The sequence below is a fragment of the Palaemon carinicauda genome, chromosome 35 (genome assembly GCF_036898095.1).
Source record: "Palaemon carinicauda isolate YSFRI2023 chromosome 35, ASM3689809v2, whole genome shotgun sequence".
Lineage (NCBI taxonomy): Eukaryota > Metazoa > Arthropoda > Malacostraca > Decapoda > Palaemonidae > Palaemon > Palaemon carinicauda.
In genome coordinates, this window is record NC_090759.1 from 60,110,964 (window position 1) to 60,134,918 (window position 23,955).

Genomic DNA, 23,955 nt, shown 5'->3' on the forward strand with positions numbered 1-23,955 from the left:
TATTCGGAGATAGATAAGCAATACACCATATAGTCTTACTAATACATTCCCTCAGCATAATCCTTCCACGCTACATTACTTAATTAAGAATCCCAAAACGTTGACATATCTAAGCGATTCTTCATTCAAAATCTTGAACCTTTTTGGTAAGATATGTCTTAAAGAGATAAGATAACTGATCTAGGAAGTAAAGAAACAAGACACGTCTTTGTCTGCCCCAATTTATGCCGGGTATCCATTTTTTGCATGAATAGCATTATGCAAGATTAAGTTAGATTGATAATGAGATTTAAAAGAGAACTGCCGAGGGATTATCGTGTGCGACTTTTCGAAGGGGACTAAGAACAGATTTTGTGAATTAGTTTTCAAAGGAAATGAGGAGGATTTTGTAAAGAGATGGATAGGACATGAAGGTTTTTTATTGGAAATTGATAAAGAAAAGAAAATTAGGTACGGAAGAAAACACATGAACGATAATAAAAGAAGCAGGAGAATTATTGTAGACTATTACAGAAATAGACCACGGTATAAAAAAAATAAAATCAGGGTAATCAGCATCAACTACAGCAGAAAACAACGAAATAAAGAAAAGAATAGGCGAGTCAGTATCAACTATAACGGGAGCAGATCTCGAGTTAAGGATAAGAACATAAATCAACGTCAACGGCAACAGCAACGGCAACAGCAACAAGCCACAAATATAAATTTGTATATTAGAGAGGAGGAAAAAAGACTTAAAGTCAGTTTGGTTGATAGGATATTATGCCACATCTTTAATTGAAGTTGAAGGCGTCAAGAAAAGTGACAGGATTTTGAAAGGTTCTCATTAAATTATAATGAATAAACTACTGAGAAAAGATTTGAATTATACTGAGACTAAAGTTTAAATTTGTACCACTTATATCAAGCACATAATGTTCCTGTCTAGGTTACATGATAGTTTGAAACGCACGGGAATGTTTGTAATAATGCTCATATATCCTATAGTGCACATTATGATCATATTACCTGATGAAATCATTTTTACAGCCACATGACGTAACCTTTGCCTATTAAGGTAACCATGATCGTTTGTGTTTAGTTTTCTTTAGTAAACATCTTAACATTTGACAGGTGTTCCAAATAGTCTGAACAAGTCTCTAAGAAAGAGATCAAATGGGGATAAATGATAAAAACATGCTGTTGTTGATTGCTTTTAAAGTGAACCAACTTTTTTTGTAGTTGGATCCTTGCATCAAGCGCATACATTTTTGGCTTTGATGGACCAAATACTAGGAATAAGACTCCAAAAATGGCACACCTACCAATGACGAGATGAATAAATGAAAGCTTAAACGCACCGGGGTGTCGAAACAAGTTCTAGCAGAGGAGGCATTTTTTTTTCCTCCTTCTCTTTCTCTTAAGCCGATATGAGATTGCTACTGAATTGTGATGAATCGCGCCCACCAGGTGTGGGCCGGTTGATGGATGGAAGGTAGTGGCTGAAGGCATTCGCCGGGTAAGGTGTACGCATATCGGTTTCGAGGGATAAAGTATGACGTGGGTTTTGCGTGGGCAGGCCATTGGCTTTTGAAATCACTATGAGAGAGAGAGAGAGAGAGAGAGAGAGAGAGAGAGAGAGAGAGAGAGAGAGAGAGAGAGAGAATAATACTTGATCAGTCTAAATAAATATCGGGGCTGTCTGTTAACAATCTTTCTTGACGTTTACAAATCCATTGTTAGGTCGGTATATTGACAGCTTTCTTGCACTTATGTGTAACTAGAATATGTATAAAATTAAATAGATCGATTAAGGACGATCGACTTAACGTATATTCATCAGAAGAACGATATGCGCGTATAATGATTTGTAAAATAGGATTAATTGAATAGTAGACCATTGGCGCTCTGAAAAAAAGTGAAAAGAAATCTGAGGCATTGTCAAATTAATAGTCGATTTATCAATAGTTCTTTAGATCTTTATTGAGACCATTTTTATTTTTTTACTACTTTTCCTCTAACTTACGTGCATGTCAATTTTAATGTTATGTGGTCCCTTCGTATTCTATGTAATAGATCTTTTTTTCAAGAGGTTGTTTCAATTATTTAAGAACGATTCGTTTATCAGTTTTCCCCTTATACTGTAGTGTAGGAAAAAAAAAGAAGTAACCGGCACTTTATTGTGAAGTTACTGTGTGGACGTAATAAAAGTATATTTATACATTCGAGTATTTTATATATGTGTGTGTATAGAGTGATACACACACACACACACACACACACACACACACATATATATATATATATATATGTATATATATATGTTTATGTATTTATACATACATATATATATATATATATATATATATATATATATATATATATATATATATATATATATATATATATATATATATATATATATATATATATATATATATATATATATATATATATATATTTAAGAGGAGGGAGAATGAGAGTGTGTGTACGTTGTCGTGGTCAAGTCTAATTTCCCCATTCATAATGATCAGCTTTAGAATGGTCGCCATATACCTCCGCTAATCCCACCATGTTGGACATTAAGTATTCATTTCACATTTGGAAGGATGCGGTCCCTCTGGTGCCTTATCTCGGCCTTAGAAAAAACCCCTTCTCGAATTTCGGGTTCGAATCTCTTTTCTTTGTTATTTTTCTATCAAGGACGACTGAAATGTAAAGACGGGGATAAGGTGTCACGTTATTGTTTGATTATGAAATGTATATTTCCCTTTTTTTTTATTCAAATACGTTTCTCATGACTTTTAGATGTTTTGCACTGATTTTTGCATTGGGAATGTCAGTTATAGATGAGTTTTATCTTTTTTTTAATCTGTTTGTTCATCAGATGAATTAGGATATATTAATAATTGAAAGCAATATTGTTTTGAAAATTAGGTACAAATGTTTCATCTCTCTCTCTCTCTCTCTCTATGTATATATATATATATATATATGTATGTCTCTCTCTCTCTCTCTCTCTCTCTCTCTCTCTCTCTCTCTCTCTCTCTCTCTCTCTCTCTCTCTCTCTCTCTCTATATATATATATATATATGTATGCATAAACAAACATATATATATATATATATATATAACAAACACACACACACATATATATATATATATATATAACAAGTATATCTATGTAAACAAACATACATATATATATATATATATGTATATAAACAAACATATATATATATATATATATACGCATATATATATGTGTATATATATATATATATATATATATGTATGTATATATATATATATACATATATATATATATATATATATATATATATATATATTTAGACACATACACATGGCCATACCATCTAAATTTCAAAAGCAAATAAACAGCAACAAGATGACTCTTTTCGGTCCCCCCGCTGCCAAATTTGGGAACGTACAAGGGTTGCGATGGTCCCCCTCTCGCCATTTAAGGTCAACATATCGGTACCTCCTGGAGGGAGAACTTGAGGCGCAATTTACTCACTTGGTTGGTCACTAAGAAGGACCCCCCCCCCCATTTACTTCTGGTGACAATGATGCATATCGGCGTGTTTGTAGTGGCAAGCATGCCTTTGAAAGCACGGGGTTTGTTTATGAGATAGTCAAACTGAGTGACAGGACTATTTTTTCCCCTTTTGTTCGTCCATGGGTCTTACGCCTCTGAGGAAGTGTCATGAATGTTAAGTGAAGGTGGGATGTATATATATATATATATATACATACATACATATATATATATATATATATATGTATATATGTATGTATATACATATATATATATATATATATATATATGTGTGTATAATTATTATGTATTTGACTCCAAACATATGATAGTGAGGTGTAGTAAATCTGGGGCGATGTAGGATTATAAAGTTTAAGGATATATTAATTTTCTCTGTAAAGGCTTCCCATGGATGTTATAATGAAGAGTGAATGTGCATTAACAAGAAGATTAAGATTTATAGTACCTATTCATTTAGTTAGAATATCTGATACTGATCTATTCATTTAGTTAGAATATCTGATACTGAGGAGTCGGAAATATTGAGAATTTATGAGATTAAAGAGTTTGATGATGAAGATTGAATCTTTTAGATTATTATTTAGTTACTTTTTATGTATTTACAAAGTATTTAATAGAGAGGAATTGTAGTTAATATTTCAGCGTATAAGAGACATACAACGAAGATTAAAATAACTTTTTAAATTCATTTGTTTTGCCGGAGACTCCCAAAAGATATATTGAGAAAGTGGTGTTATCTCTTATCGCGTAGTGGGTTAAGGATGGGTATTAAATATATCACGTTATAATCGGTTTATCTTCGTTTGAGATTCCGAAAGTATAAAAAAAGGCATAAATATACTGTTAGTATTTCATTTATAAATGGCATTTAATGATTTATTTTCTTTAATTTTAATAGACAAATACACTGTTAGTATTCTTATTTATTTTTTACAAGCGGATTTCAGAGTTATTTCGTTTTGTATTTTTTGGATGTATTATTCCTAAAGAATTTTTGTCATGAACACTTGAGAACAATTTCCTCCTCATCCATTTATGGGGTTTAACAGTCTGAGCTGGCAAAGATTTATGTTTACGGCCTTTTTACTCCTCTTAGTTTGAATAACCTCCAGCTGGGCATTGGTCGTTTATATCTTTATTGGTTTTCGTTGAATATTTCTTAAACTATTAATATTCACTCTAGCTTATTTTTCCGGAGTTAGTTAAGGTTAAATCTGCTGTGGTACTGTGAAAGGGAGCAATCAGTGTTCCAAAGTTAGTTTGCATTTTGTTCTATATCGTTACTTGAATCATTACTGGATAATGGTAGTAGGTTGGCCAAGGCACCAGCCACCCGTTGAGATACTACCGCTAGAGAGTTATGAGGTCTTTTGACTGGCCAGACAGTATTACATTGGATCCTTCTCTTTAGTCACAGTTCACTTTCCCTTTGCCTACACATACACCGAACAGTTTGGCCTATTCTTTACAGATTCTCCTCTGTCCTCATACACCTGAGAACACTGAGATTACCAAACAATTTTTCTTCACCCAAGGGGTCAATTACTGCTCTGTAATTGGCCAGTGGCTACTTTCCTCTTGGTAAGGGTATAAGAGACTCTTTAGCTATGGTAAGCAGCTCTTCTAGGAGAAGGACACTCCAAAATCAAACCATTGTTCTCTAGTCTTTGGTAGTGTCTTGGGTTAGAGTTCTCTTGCTTGAGGGTACAATCGGGCACACACTTCTATCTGATTTCTCTTCCTCTCGTTTTTTGTTAAAGTTTTCATAGTTTATATAGGAAATATTTATTTACATAAATGTTACTGTTCTTAGAATATTTTATTTTTCCTCGTTTCCTTTCTTCACTGGGCTATTTTCCCTATCTTCAGAACCTACAACTTTCTTAATTACTTTAAGATTACTTTGCATTATGCAAGACACGGGCTCTTGCGTTGGCAGCCCGTAAGCGAATATTAAATGGAAAAACAATGAATTTACTTTGAATGAGAGAATTCTAACATGGGAATAGGGTACTAATGATTTACGTTGAAGTAAATAAGAAATTAGAAGGTTATATTCTAAATCAAGTTAAAATTGAATGGCAAGATAGAATAATTGAGTTAAGTAATGCAATTTAATATTATGCAAGGGGTGTTGCATATTTTTAAGCTAAAATAATTAGTTGGGATTTACGTTGTATCACTATGTTACCTTTACACAAAACCTGTAAACGGTAATTGAGTGAAAGCCTGTTTACAGGTTAATTGTTTACATTTATTAATACAAATTTAACCTTCTTGTCCCTTTGTCTCTCCTGCAGGAAGGCACGACAGTACAGCGACTGCATGGACGCAGCCGAAAGGGCGTACACCGACAACGTGATGCCCAACGACGCCGAGGGTGCACGTCAGTTCCTCTCTGCCTTACACGACCACAAGCGGGCCATCCTCGAAGCTTCCATGTACACCCTGCAGGAGGCGCAGGCCCTTCTAGCCCGGCTTAGAGGCTTGGCAGCCGAGGGCGCTACCCTTGATTCAAGACCCCTTCAGATTAAGACCAACATAGAATTCTGTGAGTAGGACAAGAAGTTGTTTTTATTTATGATTTTGGATTAAATTTTTTACTGTACATCTTTTATATGGCCATGACGATAAACTTTTTTTTTTATCTTTTAATTATAAACTATTGTGTTTTAAATGATACGATATATTTGCATTGTGTAGCTTACTGCCATTTTGTATTTAGATTTCGTCTGTCCTAGAGACTCCATTTATATTTTGTTTATTTTTTTATTATATTATTTTTCAAATGTTCATGCATTCAGTTATCAGTTAACGTATGATAATTACTTTTAGACCTTTATTTAGTTATTTTTTCATATATATATATGTATATATATATATATATCAATAAATATATATATATATATATATATATATATATATATTTATATATATGTATTTATATATATGAATTTTTCACTTAGCATTTGATGCCTTAGTTTTATTAATTTTTGTTTATTATTCTTAACTTTTCATTTATTTAGTAATCACTTTTCCATATCCTAATGCTAATATTCATCAAAGCAGTCATATTGTTGCAGCATCATCATTTCAGACTTGAATGATTATGCAATTATTATTATTATTATTATTATTATTATTATTATTATTATTATTATTATTATCATTATTATTATTATCATTATTATTATTATTATTATCATTATTATTAGCCAAGCTACTTCCCTATTTGGAAAAGGAGAATACTATAAAACCCAAGGGCTCCAACAGGAAAAGTAGCCCAGTGAGGAAATTAAATGAAATGTTTTAATCGTCTTTTATCCCGTTGAATTTCAGCGTGCTCCCAAATCGAACACTATCTCGAGTCTCTCCATGACCGAAGGCGGTTCTTGGATGGACTCTTCTCCGCCAGGAAGCATCACCTGGAACAGTGCCTGGCACTCTGCCTTTTGTATCAGGTGAGAGAGAGAGAGAGAGAGAGAGAGAGAGAGAGAGAGAGGATTATTTTGGACCAGGTTGGTATGAAAGGGGAGAGAAAAAGATTTACTTGTATATACAGAGAGAGCAACATTAACAAGATGGCTATTGAGAGAGAGAGAGAGAGAGAGAGAGAGAGAGAGAGAGAGGATTATCATGGATCAAGTTGGTACGAAAGGGGAAAGAGAAAAAGATTTACCTGTACATACAGAGAGAGCAACATTAACAAGATGGCTATTGAGAGAGGGGGAGAGAGAGAGAGAGAGAGAGAGAGAGAGAGAGAGAGAGAGAGAGAGAGGTTTATATATATATATATATTTATATATATATATATATATATATATGTATATACAGTATATATTGTAAGTTTCAATGAGAAAAGAAAAATGATTTTCATGGGAGAATGTTCTTTAGTTGTACAATAAGTGTGATAAGAGAGATAAAATGTGTAACTTCTCATTCTGCAAATATAAAGTATTAAAGAAGCTATATTATGTAAATATGTTAGCAGTTGATATTATTTATCCAAATATCTCTGTTTCAGGACCTGACTGAAGCCGTAACGGCCTTGAAGCAGCTTCGTGACGAGGTCTCCGACCAGCAGGGCTTAGGAGAGTCACAGGGCAACACCGAAATCCTACTTCATGAGCACATGAAGAAGCAGGCAACGGCGAAGGTCAGTTTTGAGTTTCAGCATGTCGAAGTGATGATGTAATAGGTGGGAGGGGGGGGGGGGTTGGGTGTTGGAGTAGGAAAATTAAAAGTAGCAGCGCTTGAAAGTGATGATGTGTAGAGTAGCAAATTAGTAATCTCCCATATATAATAAAGGGCAAGTGTCTGGCTACATATATAAACAAACGCACGAGGAAGGACATGTCTGAGGCCTTTGTTCTGCAGTGGACTAATAACTGGTAATGATTATATATATATATATATATATATATATATATCGGTCACGCTCAGCTCTCCCCGTCCCTCGGGTAGGGGGGAAGATGGAGTAGTCATACCCTGGTGAGAGGTGGTTGGATGTGCATATCTAAATATTTAGCCGACGTTTTTGATAGGACACGTACACTGATATAATATAAATTGAAGGCAACCGAGTCAAAATGTCTTAGTATGTGTAATTAATGAATAATTTGTAGATGTGGAAGCAGCAACAGACAGAAGTATTGATGTGAGGAGTAGTTAATTATAACAACAAAAATGCTTCAATAGTCATCAGAGTATTTTAGGAATATTTCACTTTTAATGGTAAATTGAAGACTTAGGACATCATCTCATTTTTTTTTTTTTTTTTTTTTTTGGTAAATTTATATTTAATGATAAGAAATACCACAGAGTTAATTAAGACTCTCTTTTCCTCCCACAGGAAATTCAAGACAAGTGCGTTATGCACCTGAAGAAAGCCGAGAAGATGGCGTCGAGCGGCCATTACGCCGGCTTGGAGGCCAGATCCAGGGCGTATTCGGTCCTGGAGGCTGCCACGGCCCTGCACGAGACTTGCGACACGCGCAAGGCGCTGCTCAATCAGTCCATCTTGTTCTTCAAGTTAGCTCAAACGGTGAGGAGTCCAGCCTTTTTCATGAAATTTGAAGTCGCAAAGACTTCGGTCACGTATGTCGGTAATTTAGATAAGTAAATGAATAATAGTGAACTCTACCTTTCAGAAAAAATCCTTTATCCATGCATAATATATAATACGCTGACATATTAAATTCATAAGATTATTCAGTAATCATGAAATATTTTGATGTAGAAAGACAGATGTTTCATCTGTACTTGAATTAGATCTGTAAGTGCTAAAACGTATATCCAGCTATCTGTCTACTGAGTGTATGTTCAATTGTAAAGTCATTAGCCTATCTTGAAATGGTTTATTTCTAGGAACTTACTACTCATTGTCTCATGTACATTACATAAATGATTTTTTCTTTATATTTGGATGTCATTTCTGAGTAGCTGTACAAAGTTTAATTTTCTAATTAGCTATTTGCATCTATGTTATTCACTACACAGCTGTGTTTTTAGGTGAATATGCGTGTTCCATATGCAAAAGTTCAAAAACATAATTATACGCCTCTATTTCGCCACTAATATATATATATATATATATATATATATATATATATATATATATATGTGCATATATATATATATATATATATATATGTATGTATGTATGTATGTATGTATAAACAATTTTTATGTCGGAAATTTATATTTTCAACAATACAAGACATTAAATAATGTGGAAGCTTTTGGCCACCTGCACAACGGTCCACATCAGTTTTCTTCAATAAAATGTAGTGTAAATTTTAATTAATTACTTCTGCTCACTGTGTGCTGTTGTATAATGTAGTTTTTGGGTTGTTATACACCATCCACTATAACCAATAATGGTTCTAGAGCACCCAGTAACGTCATACTTTTTGTTTACATTATCTGTAACTTATTTTTCCAAAGGTCAAAGAAATGCCACGAGGTAAACTCACACTATTGATGATAACTTCATGTCTTCGTTTTTCTATCAAGTTTAGAGTTCAGCTCCTGCAAAAGCAAGGCCCACCTGCAGCTACTTCATGTTTACTCAGCTGCAGAGCCTCTCGTTTTTAGCCTGAGCGGGTCGTTTGATGTTCGCTTAGCTCAGATCCAGTTGTAGTGTTACGTGTCCCAGAGGGATAGATACTCTGAGTGATTTCAAGAAAATCTGGTCTTTTGTTGTTTTTTTAATGTTGATTATGTCGTCTTCATTTGTATTGCAGGTAGAGTGTAATATATTGATTTTTTTTTATCTAAAATTATTGCATTATATCTAGTGAAAGAAGCGTCTGATTTGTCTCTCAAAGTGAATTTAGTAGAGTAATAGCGCATGTGTTATTGTTTGGTGGTTTGGAATTAATGAAATTGAGACGATATTTTGCATTAGGGGTTCAGTTATAAGTGTGTGGATGTGTATGGGACAGTCGGACATTTTTGTTGTTGATTTGTCTTGTATCTTCGGCCATCCGTGAATGTATCAGGAGTAAGTGTGCATTAAGATGATTGTAAATATGTAGTTTGGTCTGGCATGTGTGTAAAATTAATATAGCAATTAGCATTTATAACTTTTGTGACGCACACTTCATTGCTCTGGAGACTGGTTCATTTCAATATAGAGAAAAAAAAAATTAAAGCAACCATGTGTGTAAGTGACAGCATTTTACAATATAGTTATTATTTCCTACGTTAATGAAGTTGGAAGGTGGTTATGTTTTACCCCCTGTTTGTATGTTTGTTTGTGAACAGCTTCCTGGCCACAATTTTAATCGTAGAGTAATGAAACTTACAGGGATTAACTGTTATATAAAAAGCTGGAAATAATTTAATTTTGGAAGGTCAAGGTCAAAGATTAAGGCCATGGTCAAGCTAAATGTTCAATTCACGTAATCAGCCATAAGTTTGGACATCGTTGTCACAGAGAATTCAAACTTTGTTCATGTTTGAGTGTATGAAAATCCACGCCAATTTATACATGTTAAGGTCAAAGGTCAGGGTCAAGCAAAAGGTCGAGAAATAAGCTGCCGCGGCGGAGGTTTGCGCTCTACTGAGTGTCCCTCTAGTTTGTAATGTCATTCGTATCTAGTGTTTTTAACACCTTGGTGGCACTTAATTGCTTTATTCTCTTTCCATTTTTTTAGGTAACATGATTATAATTTTGCTAGATACTCTATAAGGTATTCATTTACAGACATTTTAATTATAATTTCTTCATATCATTCCATAATTATCATTACTTCGTTTTTTATGTATAGAATATAATTTTATTGCTTTTATGTAGTGTAGAGACCAAACTAGTCAGGATTCACTCAACATTTTCCCTTTTCCTTGTTTACTTCTTCTGAGCGTCACTGAATACAGTGCTGTATCAATTACAAGAATGTATCTTTGAAAATAATTTATATGCCTTCAATCCCCAGGCCCTTACCAAGCTAGACCAGGCTGAAGTCCAAGTAGCAGGTCTGAGCGGCGAGGGTGCTCAGAGGCTCTCTATGGTGATCGGCGTGGTAGAGGAAGCCATCCAGCCCGCGCTGGCTGAGGGCTACGCCATACTCGAAGTCACTGGCGGGAAGAACCAGCCTCATAACATGGTAGGTCTCTCTCTCTCTCTCTCTCTCTCTCTCTCTCTCTCTCTCTCTCTCTCGGAATAGACTTCCAGCGGATGTAGCGAACAGTAACACGGTAAACGAATTTAAGAATAGGTTAGACTTGATCATAAAGAATTTAAAACGTTTAAACTAATTTGCTCTACCCAAGAGCAAAATTAAAGGAGTCTCAGTCTCAGGCTTTGAGGCATCCAAAATCCTCTCTCTCTCTCTCTCTCTCTCTCTCAATAGCTTGAGGTTACCTTTTTTTGTGTATCAGTTAATGTCACAGATACGCTATGATATACTCTAGAAAGGTATTCATATATACTCTTAGAATAGTTTTATATGTACTTTTAACTATTGGTGTGGAATTTATTGTTTAAGTTTCATAGGAAGTATCTTATGTTTTACCTTTTAATATTTCAATAACATTTGATATGAAAAGTAGATCGGTTTGTTTTTGCATATATTGCTAGCTTCTTATTTGATTAAGTAATTTATTGTGTTTATCCGGTTACTACAAATTTTAAAGTAATTTATGATGTTTATATGGTTGCAACAAATATTAAAACAGTTTGAGAAGTGTAATGTTCTTATCAATTATTTTATTTGAATACAGCTATAGATTACAAATTTATATTACTGCATCAATACGCTAGCAGTGTTAATTAACTTTCTTAAGGCTTCTTAAATATAGCAACCATTTTTCACTTTTTGAAAATTAGATATTAGAAATTATGAATATTGATAGAGGTATAGATAAGTGTGAATAGAAGAAACGAGAATAATCATGAGGTTAATTATGCATTCTGGTTTTCTTCCGAAGGGTATCTCTCTCATGGTGGAGGAACTTGAACGACGTCGAAGTCACCTGTCCTCCGTCTGCGTAACATCCACGGAGCAAGTCCTCCAGCGCACGGAACTCTCTAATGCCTTCCTGGAACGATATAACACGGTAGGTCCACAAATTAGAATTCAAGAGTTCAAGTCAAGTTCTTATCATATTTTTTTATGTTTTTCTCTCCTGTTAATTCCAACCTGTTTTTGAGGTAGGATAAGAATATTTAATTTTAATCTGATTTGTCTATGTTAAGGTTAGAAAAAAGGTAAAGACCCTTACTTTAATTTTTATCTTTGATATTTTTAAAGCACTTCTTAGTAAGGTTATCTACAAAAACGTATCATAATATATATATTGAATGTTATATTAATATATGTATACAAGCACAACACACACCCCCTTTTTTTTGAAAGGGGTGTGCCAAGAGAAAGCATAACTATGACTAAAACTAGTTACTGACATGTTTATCGCCTAATAGCTAAATCGAGAATAAAACTGCGTTTTTGTCAATATTCGCATCTGAATGTTAATGCATCGTTCATTTCTATCTTTTTTTTTCAGATCGATTCATGGTTGGTGCGAATTGGTGACGCCTTTCTTCAGGGTCATCAGGACCCTGGTGGTTCTCTCAGTCTGGCCAGAGATTTTCTCCATCTTCACCAGACTCTAAATCATGACGTTATGGTAAGGGTACTGGGGATGTGCATTTCGCATTTTGAAGCTTTTTTTCTATTAATTCCTATTCCACATATTTTATTAGTTTTGTGAAGATGTCATACATTCAAACTCCAAACTTTTTTTAAGTGTTTTGATAATGTAAATTTGACAATAAATACCAGTTATGCAGTGTAATATGCAAAATACCTAAGAATGTATTAGACAAATAGAACGTGTACAGTAGAACCTGTATTGAGTAGAGTTCCCTTGCATGATAGAACCAGGAAAACAGTCCTTTATTCAAGTTAAGTACAACATCGGGAATTATGAGATTTATTGGTTGTATTTATTTGTTTTCAATGTGGTCTTCTTTTGGAAATTTATCCAAACAGCTAACCTTTTTTATTAGTTTTCCTATTCTTGTGTGCAGGTTGCACGATTTGACCTCTGTAACCGGGTTATCGTATTTGGTTTGAATAACATCGTGGGTGTAAATGAAGACCAAGGCCTGATATGGGTTACATAGAAATAGTATCGGAGAGAACGCATTTCACGTGAAACATTGAAATGAAAATTGACGTAAGAATTTATCGTGATAATGATGATTTTGATGAGGTGGAGGGGGGGAGGGGGGGTGGGGGGGGATTCGATGGGTCCGTGACCGGTGGTCGAAGGATTTAGGCAATATATTGCTATTATTTAGGTAGATAGAATGTTTAGGAAATCGAGTGCTAGATGCTGTAGAATGTATTCAGAAGACATTTCTCAACTGTAGATGAAGAGCCAGACTTTATTTCCTGGTCTTTTCAAAGTGCTATCCTTGTGTAACTTGTTTTTCATGTTATGTGAGAAATTAAGAATATAAAAGGTATTATACAATTCGTAACTCACTGTATTTTCTCTTTCCTTTAGTTTCTAACCTCAATGTAATTTTTGTGCCACAGCAATTTCTGTAGTCTGTAATGGCTCTCGTTATACAATTACAACTGATTTAGTTGAAATACATGAAATAGGTATTTATCAACTTTGAATCCTTTAAAGATTATTAGTAATTTTCAGTGTTCTGGGTATATCGTTTGATTTTTAGTATTGATATATTTTTATGACTTCTGCACCAAAGTAAAATAACAGTTTGTTATTTGCCAATTTAACATGTATTATGCATTCTCATATCATATTTTTAAAGTTCTGAATATCTTGAATGATTATTTATATGAACATTGTCATAAAATCTTATACTCAGGATTATATTTATACATGCAATACTTTTTAACAATCTTTACTTCTTACTTAACATTAATATATACATTCCTCTGCTTGTAGGAGAAGAAGGCCGAAATCGACTCTTTGGCTGCTTTCCTGGAATCTCTAGTTCCAGAATTGTCTCCTGATGATGCCAACAGCTTCCGTGACAAGATCCAACAACTCCTAGATCACTGGACGGCCCTCAAAAAGCTGCTTGGTGAGAACTCTTCATTGTTTAGGGGAAGAGGGTTTAGGACTTTTTTATTTGTTTTTGCTTTTATAGTTACTTTGTTGTTTATTATTGAACGCAAGAGTCCTCTCTCTCTCTCTCTCTCTCTCTCTCTCTCTCTCTCTCTATATATATATATATATACATATATATATATATATATATATATGTATATATGTATGTATGTATGTATGAATTTTGTTACCTTGGCCGTTGTTGTTATGATTGAAGAAAACTTCTTGTTGGTATTTTTGGTTTTGGCTGTTGTCAATATTTTGTGTTATTTAGCTTAAATATAAAACCGATAACATCAAGAGTATGTTGATTATTCACGATATTTAATACAACCAAACCACATAAAAACGATTTTCTTTGTCTTGAAAACGATGTCATTGGCGATATTTGGTTTCATTTTTGTTGTTAGTGATCTTGTACAACGTTGTAATGTTATTTTTTTTAATTTTTCAGCATTATTCACTTTCCTTTGTTTTCATTTTTCAATTATAGGGTTAGTTGTTCTTAACTAGAATATGAATCTCATTTTGTATAAGTATGTGCTTTTCATTTATTTTGTATATTAACATTTTTTCTGGTCACTATATTTTTGATCCTCGAAATTTTATTTTGAGAATTTAAGCCTTGAAGTCACAGACATTTCCTTTGACTTTTTAAATTCAATAGAGACAAGGCCATTGTTAATGCTTACGTTAAGTATTTGTGATGTCAGGTAGCTCATAATCAATCAGCCAATCGCTTCCGTCGATGGTTTCTTTTCCATTACTTTTTTGTTGCTACTGGAATGGACAAGCGATGGCAGCTAGTTGTTTGTTATTATTATCATTATAATTGTAGTTGTTGTCAGCATCTAAGTCATCTTAATTTTAATGTTTGTCATCATCTTATATTACCATCATCATCGTCATCATGATCATTATTATCATCATTATACATTCATCATCATCATCGTCATCAAGATCATTATTATCATTATTATACATTCATCATCATCATTATCTCCTCCCACGCCTAGAGACGCAAAGGGCCTCTTTTATACATTATTTAAACGGAACCACTGAGTTACATCACCAAGCTCATAAAATTTGTCTTAGAAAGATTCGCTCATAATTGAGGTGAAAATTGGAGAAAGGCAGAATTAAAAGAAGTTGGAAGCCTAGATGGAAAGAGATCAAAATGAGAGCTAGAAAGGAATTCAGTTGAAGGGACGCTGCTAAGATATTTTTTTACCGCTTGCAGTGTGCCATACAAGCAGTTATTGATCATAACACTTAAATGAAGTACCAGTTTATTTAAATTTGTTTATTTTAAACCCCCAGATATCAGAATTGCGATAGCAGAGAAGTACGTTAAATTCCACGAAGACGCAGAACGCGTCAACAACGAGCACGAGGCCTTCGAGATATTGCTCAAGGATGCCAAGGGAGAGGACCACCGCGACGAGGTGGAGGCCAAGTGGGAGCAGTTGCAGAAGTTGTATCTTGACTTGTGCACCAGTGGCAAGTCTTTCTGTCAAGATGTCAAGGACGTAAGTTATGAACGAGTTTTTCTCATAGAATGGATCGTTACAGTGTTTGTTTTGCGAAATGTAGTTAAGAGATATTGATTGACGGGAATTGTAGATGAGGCAATTGTGCTTCAAAATAAGGTATTCATTGAGCTAATGAGAGTAAATGGCTTAAAGACATATAAACATTTTCAATGTTGAGGAATTTATCAAACAACTTTCTTTGCATTAACAAACAAACACGTTCGTCGTTGCTAATTGCAAGACAAAGGACGAAAGAGCTCTAGAGAATTATTTTGCTTATTATTTCAAACTTGTTGAAGGTATACTATAAACATTCTATTTTCAACATGTGTATGCCTCTTGGTTGAAATAATTGTATTTAGCATTCTCTTAAGAAATGTACGGTTATGACAGAAAACTTCGTACTGAGAGTTGATAGTGGTAAATGGGATCTGTGTAAGCTCCTATCCATTGAAACTGAGGCCCTATTTTCGCTCTTCATGAAATAGTTTTGGAAATATTTTTTAGTGGGTAATTTATTATTTGAATTATTGTATTGGTCTATAGGAAGTAATGTGGGATGGTTTAGTTTTAGTCTTTGGAACATAATGGGATAGTTGATTGCGTAATGGGCATTTTGCTTGTAAATTAAACTTAAAATCATAAGACCCATAATAATTGGTATTATTCATTGACCGTATATTGGTTTATACCATACTGATGTATTTATGTAATAATGAATATGTATAAGTATGTATAAAGTACTCGAAATATTTTATAGTATCGTAACTATTAGGTTCTAACACAGAGGCGAGGTAAATGCAATGAATTTATTCAACAAGTCAATGATCCTATATACAGATAGTTGAGAGTAAGAATGACACAAAATTCAAACAGTACAAAACAGGATATAGCACTCTTAAACAGGTTTCTATTATTAGTGCGGTGGAAAGCGAGAGATAACCAAAAAAAGCAATACCGATACAGTGTACGAACGTGTATGCAACACAAGTGGTGAATTAACACGATCTCTTTCCTTCAGGCCGAGGACCCCTACCTTGATGCCAACAGGGCCATCCTGTGCGTGGAGAACATTTTGGAACAACTGGGCAAGAGGCGACTCGTCATCACTGATCTCCATTCGCACTTCCACATGAAGATTACGACGACCAAAGAAATGATCACTCTGTGGAATACCTACAGAGAAAATGTTAATAAGGTAATGAGGAATCAATGTTCTAGGAATGAATGTCAAGTGTTTGCGTTTGAAATTTTAGTAAAGCGTTTTTTATTGAGGAATCATGAATAAATTTTAATGCTTGAAATCAAGTCCAAATATTTTCACTGACATATCTACTGTTATTTTATAAAGTTACAGGAAGTTAATTACATGCAATTAAAGAATTGAATACTGTAGAATGAATATCTATGATGTAATTCAAGGTAGAGTAATTATATTTCGAATAATATCTTACCATAAAGGTTGGCAGATATGTCCTTTTTATATGTATTTTCCTCCACAACCCAAAGATAATTTATCGTTTCTTATTTATGAGAAAATGATTATTTATTTTCGAAAGTATGTAATCGTGTGTAGATGCATTTTAGACTTAGAAACTTAATAGTATTTTACTAAGGGAAGGTGAAGGGAAGAATTGGCATTTTAGATGGTATAATTTGTACTCATACCAAGAACTGGAATACTTGATTGAACCATTAATTGGTTTAATTGATCATAAAGAAGCTTAAACAACCAAATCCTGCACTCACACCATGAGCAGCAATGCTTGAAAGGATAATTAATTCATCCAATTAATCGTCCTTCTGTGAATGACTATTGCAGATGCAACTTGAAATGTCCAAGTTGGAGAACGACTTTTGCCCTCTCTTGAGAGGAGACCCAGCTGACCCAGAAGCGATGGCCTCTGACCTAGAGGGAAGACTTGCAGCGTACGTGTCCACTGTCAAGAAAGCACAAGAAGATATACAAAATATGATGACTAGGGCGGAGGTTATGTCTTACAAAGGTATCTATTTTTCGGTTCGTTTATAATGCAATGTATTTGTTTATATTTTTGTATTGTTATGCATTTCTTTTTTATTGTTGTGTGAAGTATTTGTATTTTTTATATATACAAGGTGGGACAAAAGTAGTGTTAGAGTTCATTATATTTTTCACCTTAACAATAACGTATTAGAAATAAATTATAAAAAAAATAATACTGGATCTTTATTCCTCTGCTATTTTCTCATGCCTTGAAAACATCATATCATATAATGTATGTAAATAAATGTCTAGATGTCTACTAAATATAGAATGTCTAAATGTTAACTTGTTACTACTTTTGGCCCATCCTGATTGCTATATAGTGTACTTGTATTTTTATATACTGTATATAGATTTATTAGACTATCTGTGTTTGTACTCAGTAATGGATCATTTATTTTCATCTTTTTACAAAATTAAATCCCTTTTCATAGAATTATTTAGATATGTACAAGAGCCTGTGTTCTACATAAGGTAGAACAATGTAAAACAAGGAAACAAACATTTAGATATGATTGTTATATTTAAAGAATACTATTGTATGAAAATGTCATTTTATATTTATGTGAAAAGCTTATTTACTTTCTGACAATTACAGGGGATCAAGAGAGCGCCCGTGACGAAGTCATCAGCGCCCTGTTGCAACTTTATCAGAATTTGCAGAACAAGGCAACAGAATACCAGATCCTCGGTTACATGTTAGTTCAGTGGTGCAGAAACATTGCTGAGGTAAGACATACTTCCTCTGTTCTCTGAAACATCGCATTGCTTACTCTTTAGTGGGATGTGTAAATTGAAGAAAAATTCATTTTTAAACAGTTGCACAGCTAAGTGGATACCAACGAGGTTAGATATAGGTGAAGCCGTACAAAGGGCATGCATCTGGAAATTGTGATGTCCATTACCGTATTTTGTTTATGATAATAGTCTAATTGATAGTTTTTTCAGTCTATAGTTATATCCATATAAAGTAATTTGTCGGAAATCCTGTCTAATTTATAGTCCTGATTTTGACATGCTCTGACTGACAACTTATATTTTCGTGGATATTATATCATGCAATTCTGTTGTCCAAGAAATTAAATTGTATTGACTATGGGATTTTCCTGTTACTGCATTTTCTTTTCAAAATGGCATAATGGTAATCTTCTAATTTAATTTAATATATAATCATGTTCTTTGCTTGGTTTGATGAACTGAGACTTACATGTGTTTTTATACTTTTTTTCTGGATAAGTAATTTACGTAGGATTTCAGCTTATTCGGATATTGTCAACTGCATATTTTCTTGCCCAGCATTTTTAAATTAATATATGTATCTCAATGCGTATACTGCATATTCATCAATCCTTCCAGTATTTTCATCATCATCATCATCTCTTACGCCTATTGACGCAAAGGGCTTCGGTTAGATTTCGCCAGTCGTCTCTATCTTGAGCTTTTAAATCAATACCTTTCCATACATCATCTCTTACTTCACGCTTCATAGTCCTCAACCATGTAGGCCTGGGTCTTCCTACTCTTCTAATGCCTTGTGAAGCCCAGTTAAATGTATTTTCACTCATCAGCATTTTATTTTTAACAGATTCATCGCTCTTGTGATAAGATTGAGTCTCAGTTTGGTGCTATGAGTTTCGACATCGGTGGAGTCGAGGGTCAGATAAGGGAACACGAAGCCTCCAAGCAGGCTGTTCTTGAACTGCTCAAATTTGCTCAAAACGAAGCTGCTTCTATTGTGAATAAGATCAGGGAGCAGGTACGGTGATCCTCGGGTATCTTTATTTGTCTGAATAGTTTGCTTGATTTCTATATATAATTTATATATATATATATATATATATATACATATATATATATATATATATATATATGTATATATATATATATATGTATACATATATATTTTATACTTATATATATAGATATAGATATATACATGTGTATATATATATATATATATATATACACACAGTATTACTTTCCAAATTATCTTTATGATTAAACATTATCCATATGATTTTACTGATATCAAAGTTTTTATATAGGAGATATTTTATTTTAATGTTGCTCTTCTTTTTATTTTTCTTCGTTTCCTTTTCTCACTGAGCTATTTTCCCTGTTGGAGCCCCTGGGCTTATAGCATCCTGCTTATCCAACTAGGGTTGTAGCTTAGCCAATAATAATAATAATAATAATAATAATAATAATGATAATAATGATAGTAATAATAATAATAATAATAAGTATGTCACAATGAAATTATATTTCAATCTCTATACTTATAAGGTATAAATGAATGCTTTATTTATTAACGTGTGAATATGTAATTATACACAATAAAACATTATTTTCCTATTGTGGATAAAATTGAGCAACATTTACGTTGGCTGGATGATAGTATTGGAGTAACTTGGTATGTGTAGGATATAAAATAATGTGTACAGTATTATGTTAAACTCGAGCTCATTGTATTAGAAATCGTAAGGGGGTTTACGAGTATCTTTGATTCGTTTCAAGTGGAAGTCGCACTTTTTGTGTATTCAATATTGATTATTACACAATCATAATTAGATTCATTTAAGTTCCCTATGTAATTGATTTTAAAATGTAGGAAATTGTATTGCTACAAGTTAGTAAGATGTAGCATTATCATATGCCGTGTTAATTTTTTTAGAAAATTGATATACTGTAGACTAATTGAGACCCAATCATTCCTCCATTTTACGAGTCTCTTCCATTTTTATCAATTGGATTGAAATCATAACACTTCAATAACTGCCAATGGCTTTTCCAGTGTCCTGCCGAGGCAGGCGCTCAAGACATTGCCCTCATCGAGGAAATGCTGCAGAGGAGAGGCAGGACATTCGAGACAGTTTGGATGGAGCATCAACAGTTGCTGGAAAGACAGTTGAAGCGGTCTCAGTACCACGTCGATCTCCAGGTATGAAATTAGGAGGATAGATTTGTTTATTTTTCTGTTGCAAGGCCTCATGGGATCAGACAGTTTTTATTTTTGTATGGGAAATAAATTTCATAATGCAGCTTCACCACATGCATGAAGCCTTGCTTTTGTGTCGTTTAAAGGACTATAAATCTGTTATTGTAGTCAGCGTGAGTCCTGTATCATCTACTGGTGTTAATGGCAAGCCATGAGTTCAGAGAACGGTAGAGTGTAAGGTTGATGTATCCGGACAAAACTGTAAAGAAACAAATGATTATTACTGAACTTTTGAATCTAATGTTTATGAGAAGTAATGAGATCTGAGAACCATTGTAATCTCAATATAATAACTCTTGCTTATATAAATTAGTTTCTATAAGTTGATATCTTCGTACAGGTGATAAGTGACCAACTCCGTGACCTTAGTGAACAGCTTGCCCGTATGCGGGGTCATTATGGTGATTCCCTTGCTGCTGCAACAAACATGCAATCTGCTTTCAAGCAGTTCCAAGTTACTGTAGAAGTAAGTACATATAGATTATTCAAGCTTTATATCCAGAAATTTAGTTGAAAATCGCATTATCACAATTTTATTGCTTTCCCTGTGATAAACTCATTTATTATTTATTGGTTTCAATATGCTTATTATGATTTTACTTTAGGACATTTTCATCTTTAATGATTGATCAGTGTAGTGTAGGATATATTTTTATGTCGCATATGAGGATACATTTTTAGGTCGCACCTGAGGATAGTGACATTATCTGCAATGTTTCATGGAAGCAATCGGGATACGTATCTTAAATGATTGTTATTTATGATAAATACGATAAATGAAATAACATTTACAGATGCTGGAGAGGCGTATCATGACTTTCGTGAGCACAACCGTCAAAATGCTGGGACCAGAGGACGTCTCTGGAGAAGTACAAGACGAGTTAGCTGAACTGGAAAAGAAATGGTCAACATTCCAGATGCAAGTTGGCCAGTCCCAGAAGTCCATAGAACTCTCCATTGACTTCTTCAAGTTGGTAGAGGAGGTAGGTCCTTCTCTTTTGTGTAATGCAGGCTGATTAGCTGTAATGTAGAATTGTGTGCCTTGATAGGCTGTGAATATTTTTATATGACCATGATCCTTTTATATTGGCCCTTTGAGCTCCAACCCTTCACCAGATAATTTGGTGCCCAAACTCCGAGCCCTTTTTTGGACATTTATCTTAACTCATCTTAGCACAAAAAATATTAAAAAGATTGGACATTACAACATTTCGTATCACATAGCTGAATAAACCTTCTTTCTATTGATATACGATTTTGCATTTTTTTTTGTAAAATTTTCATGTGTAAACAATAAATGAGGAAATAGCTGGTAATAACTGTGCGTAAAGAATGTCCAATAGTGTCAAAGGGAGTAGAAAAATCAGACTTATGATAATTTTAATGGCCTTCAAAGAGTTAAAATTCTTTTTATTCATGGCAGATACCTGACAATTAACAATGATTCTACATTTGGCATATAGTTAAAGAAGACGAATAACAAAGATGTACTGTACTTCCACTGTAGCTTATAATATGTATTCAATTATTAAGTATCTTACCCTTAAATGAAGCACTCTGATATGTATAAAATTTAAAGACCTATGAAATTTATTCTTTGCCTATCAGGCTGAAGATTGGTTCAAGCAAGCCAGCAAGCTCCTGGTAGAAGTAGCTGGGGATTCTGCTAACATTCAGTCTCCTGAGCAAGCTGAAAATATGAGATCCAGAATTGAAATTTTTTTGGAACCGGGAAGGGAGGACCAGGAGAGAAGAATAACAAGAATGACTTCCTTAGGGAGTCAGCTCTATGGTGACGCAGTACCGAAGCAGGTGTGAATGCAGTATTTGTTATTTTTTTTGTATGTTATATGGTTTCTCTTAGATATTTTTATCAGATTATATTTTTTTATAAATGCATTATCTTCCCTTACTTGATGTTTTTCATGATTTTGACATGATATATTTTGTAGGAGCAGAAAATTAATGTTTCTTCAATTATTTCGTAGATTGAGGTGGTCTCTCATCAGCACACTCATATGATTGAAAGTTTAACAATTATCACGCGTAACTTAACCATGATGGTACAGAACCTCAGAACTACAGAAGAACATAGACAAAGGCAGAATAAGGTAAATAAATTTCCTTGATATGTAGCCCACTCTACATTCATACTCTTTCATTAGTACTTTCAGTTTCTCTTCTATCCTTGGCCACTAGTGTATTATCTGCTAACACCAACCATTTCTTCTCCAGTTTAGGACTTGAATTGATTGCCTTACCTAAAATAATGTTGAATCATATTTCTCGAATTCTAATTGAAAATTTCAACTTTAACTATTTGCCCTTTTTTAAAATGTATATAACAATGCCAAATTATGAATACATTCACAAGTGGTTGTTTATTTAAAGTGTGTTATTGATTGAGCATTATGTACCTCTTTAATAATAGGAAAAAGAAGAGCTGGCTGCATCCCTAGCAGCTGCACAAGCAGAAGCAGAGGTAGCCAGATTAGCTGCTGCAGCAGCAGAAGAAGCAAAGAAAGCTGCTGAAGAGGTTGCAAGGACCATGGCTATTCCTGTTGAACCCATTGTTCCTGAGAGGGTAAAGTTATTTGCATACTGTATTATCATTATTTACAATGTGCAATAGTCATTTGGAGCAATCTAGAGAGATTATTATCTTGTTGATCAATCTTCCACTCAACAGGAGGCCTATGTTATATAACTCGAAACAAAATACTTCAGAAGAAAATAAGAATGATAAACAAGTAAATGAGGAAATATTCATATGTACATAAACAGAATGATAAACTAGCATTTTTTATCTGCATAAACATTGAAAACTGATGGTTGTTTTAAATATTACATCTGAAAAATATGTTGCTTTAGGATCAGATTAAACGTGTGCATTTATTTGAAGTACTTGTTCCATAGGTTGAGATTGAGATCCAAACAGAGGCTATTCCTCTACCTGACGAAGAACCACCACCTAAACAAGATGATGTACCTCCTCTAAAGAAGCCCAAGCTTATCGATGAAGAACCCCAACCCATGGCGCCTGTGTTCATGACTCCTCTGGTAGGAGCAACTGTTACTGAAGGTGTCAAGTTTAGTTTTGAGTGCAGGTACGGTTATTAAGGAATATCATTTATGCTATTATCTTCATGCAGTAATGCTTCATATATTATATTCATTACTATAAAAATGTGCTTATCTTTGCACTCTACCATTCAGTTTTTCGTGGAAGTATGTATTTAGGTAAAAT

At 33.8% G+C, this 23,955-nt stretch overlaps 1 protein-coding gene across 14 annotated transcripts in view; it reads left to right on the plus strand.

The window, feature by feature from the left end:
• LOC137627785 (uncharacterized) overlaps nt 1-23,955 on the plus strand; it is a 481,638-nt gene that overhangs the window by 377,520 nt on the left and 80,163 nt on the right. For all 14 annotated transcript variants that reach the window (XM_068359127.1, XM_068359129.1, XM_068359130.1 and 11 more), the window contains 20 exons: nt 5,860-6,110; nt 6,899-7,020; nt 7,584-7,715; nt 8,412-8,603; nt 10,999-11,169; nt 11,993-12,121; nt 12,569-12,691; nt 13,988-14,126; nt 15,473-15,681; nt 16,706-16,882; nt 17,507-17,690; nt 18,309-18,439; nt 19,296-19,466; nt 20,505-20,651; nt 21,049-21,174; nt 21,503-21,691; nt 22,317-22,520; nt 22,697-22,819; nt 23,140-23,292; nt 23,625-23,815. In XM_068359127.1, coding sequence (XP_068215228.1) covers nt 5,860-6,110; nt 6,899-7,020; nt 7,584-7,715; nt 8,412-8,603; nt 10,999-11,169; nt 11,993-12,121; nt 12,569-12,691; nt 13,988-14,126; nt 15,473-15,681; nt 16,706-16,882; nt 17,507-17,690; nt 18,309-18,439; nt 19,296-19,466; nt 20,505-20,651; nt 21,049-21,174; nt 21,503-21,691; nt 22,317-22,520; nt 22,697-22,819; nt 23,140-23,292; nt 23,625-23,815 — 3,264 coding nt within the window. The remainder of the gene's footprint in view (nt 1-5,859; nt 6,111-6,898; nt 7,021-7,583; nt 7,716-8,411; nt 8,604-10,998; nt 11,170-11,992; nt 12,122-12,568; nt 12,692-13,987; nt 14,127-15,472; nt 15,682-16,705; nt 16,883-17,506; nt 17,691-18,308; nt 18,440-19,295; nt 19,467-20,504; nt 20,652-21,048; nt 21,175-21,502; nt 21,692-22,316; nt 22,521-22,696; nt 22,820-23,139; nt 23,293-23,624; nt 23,816-23,955) is intronic.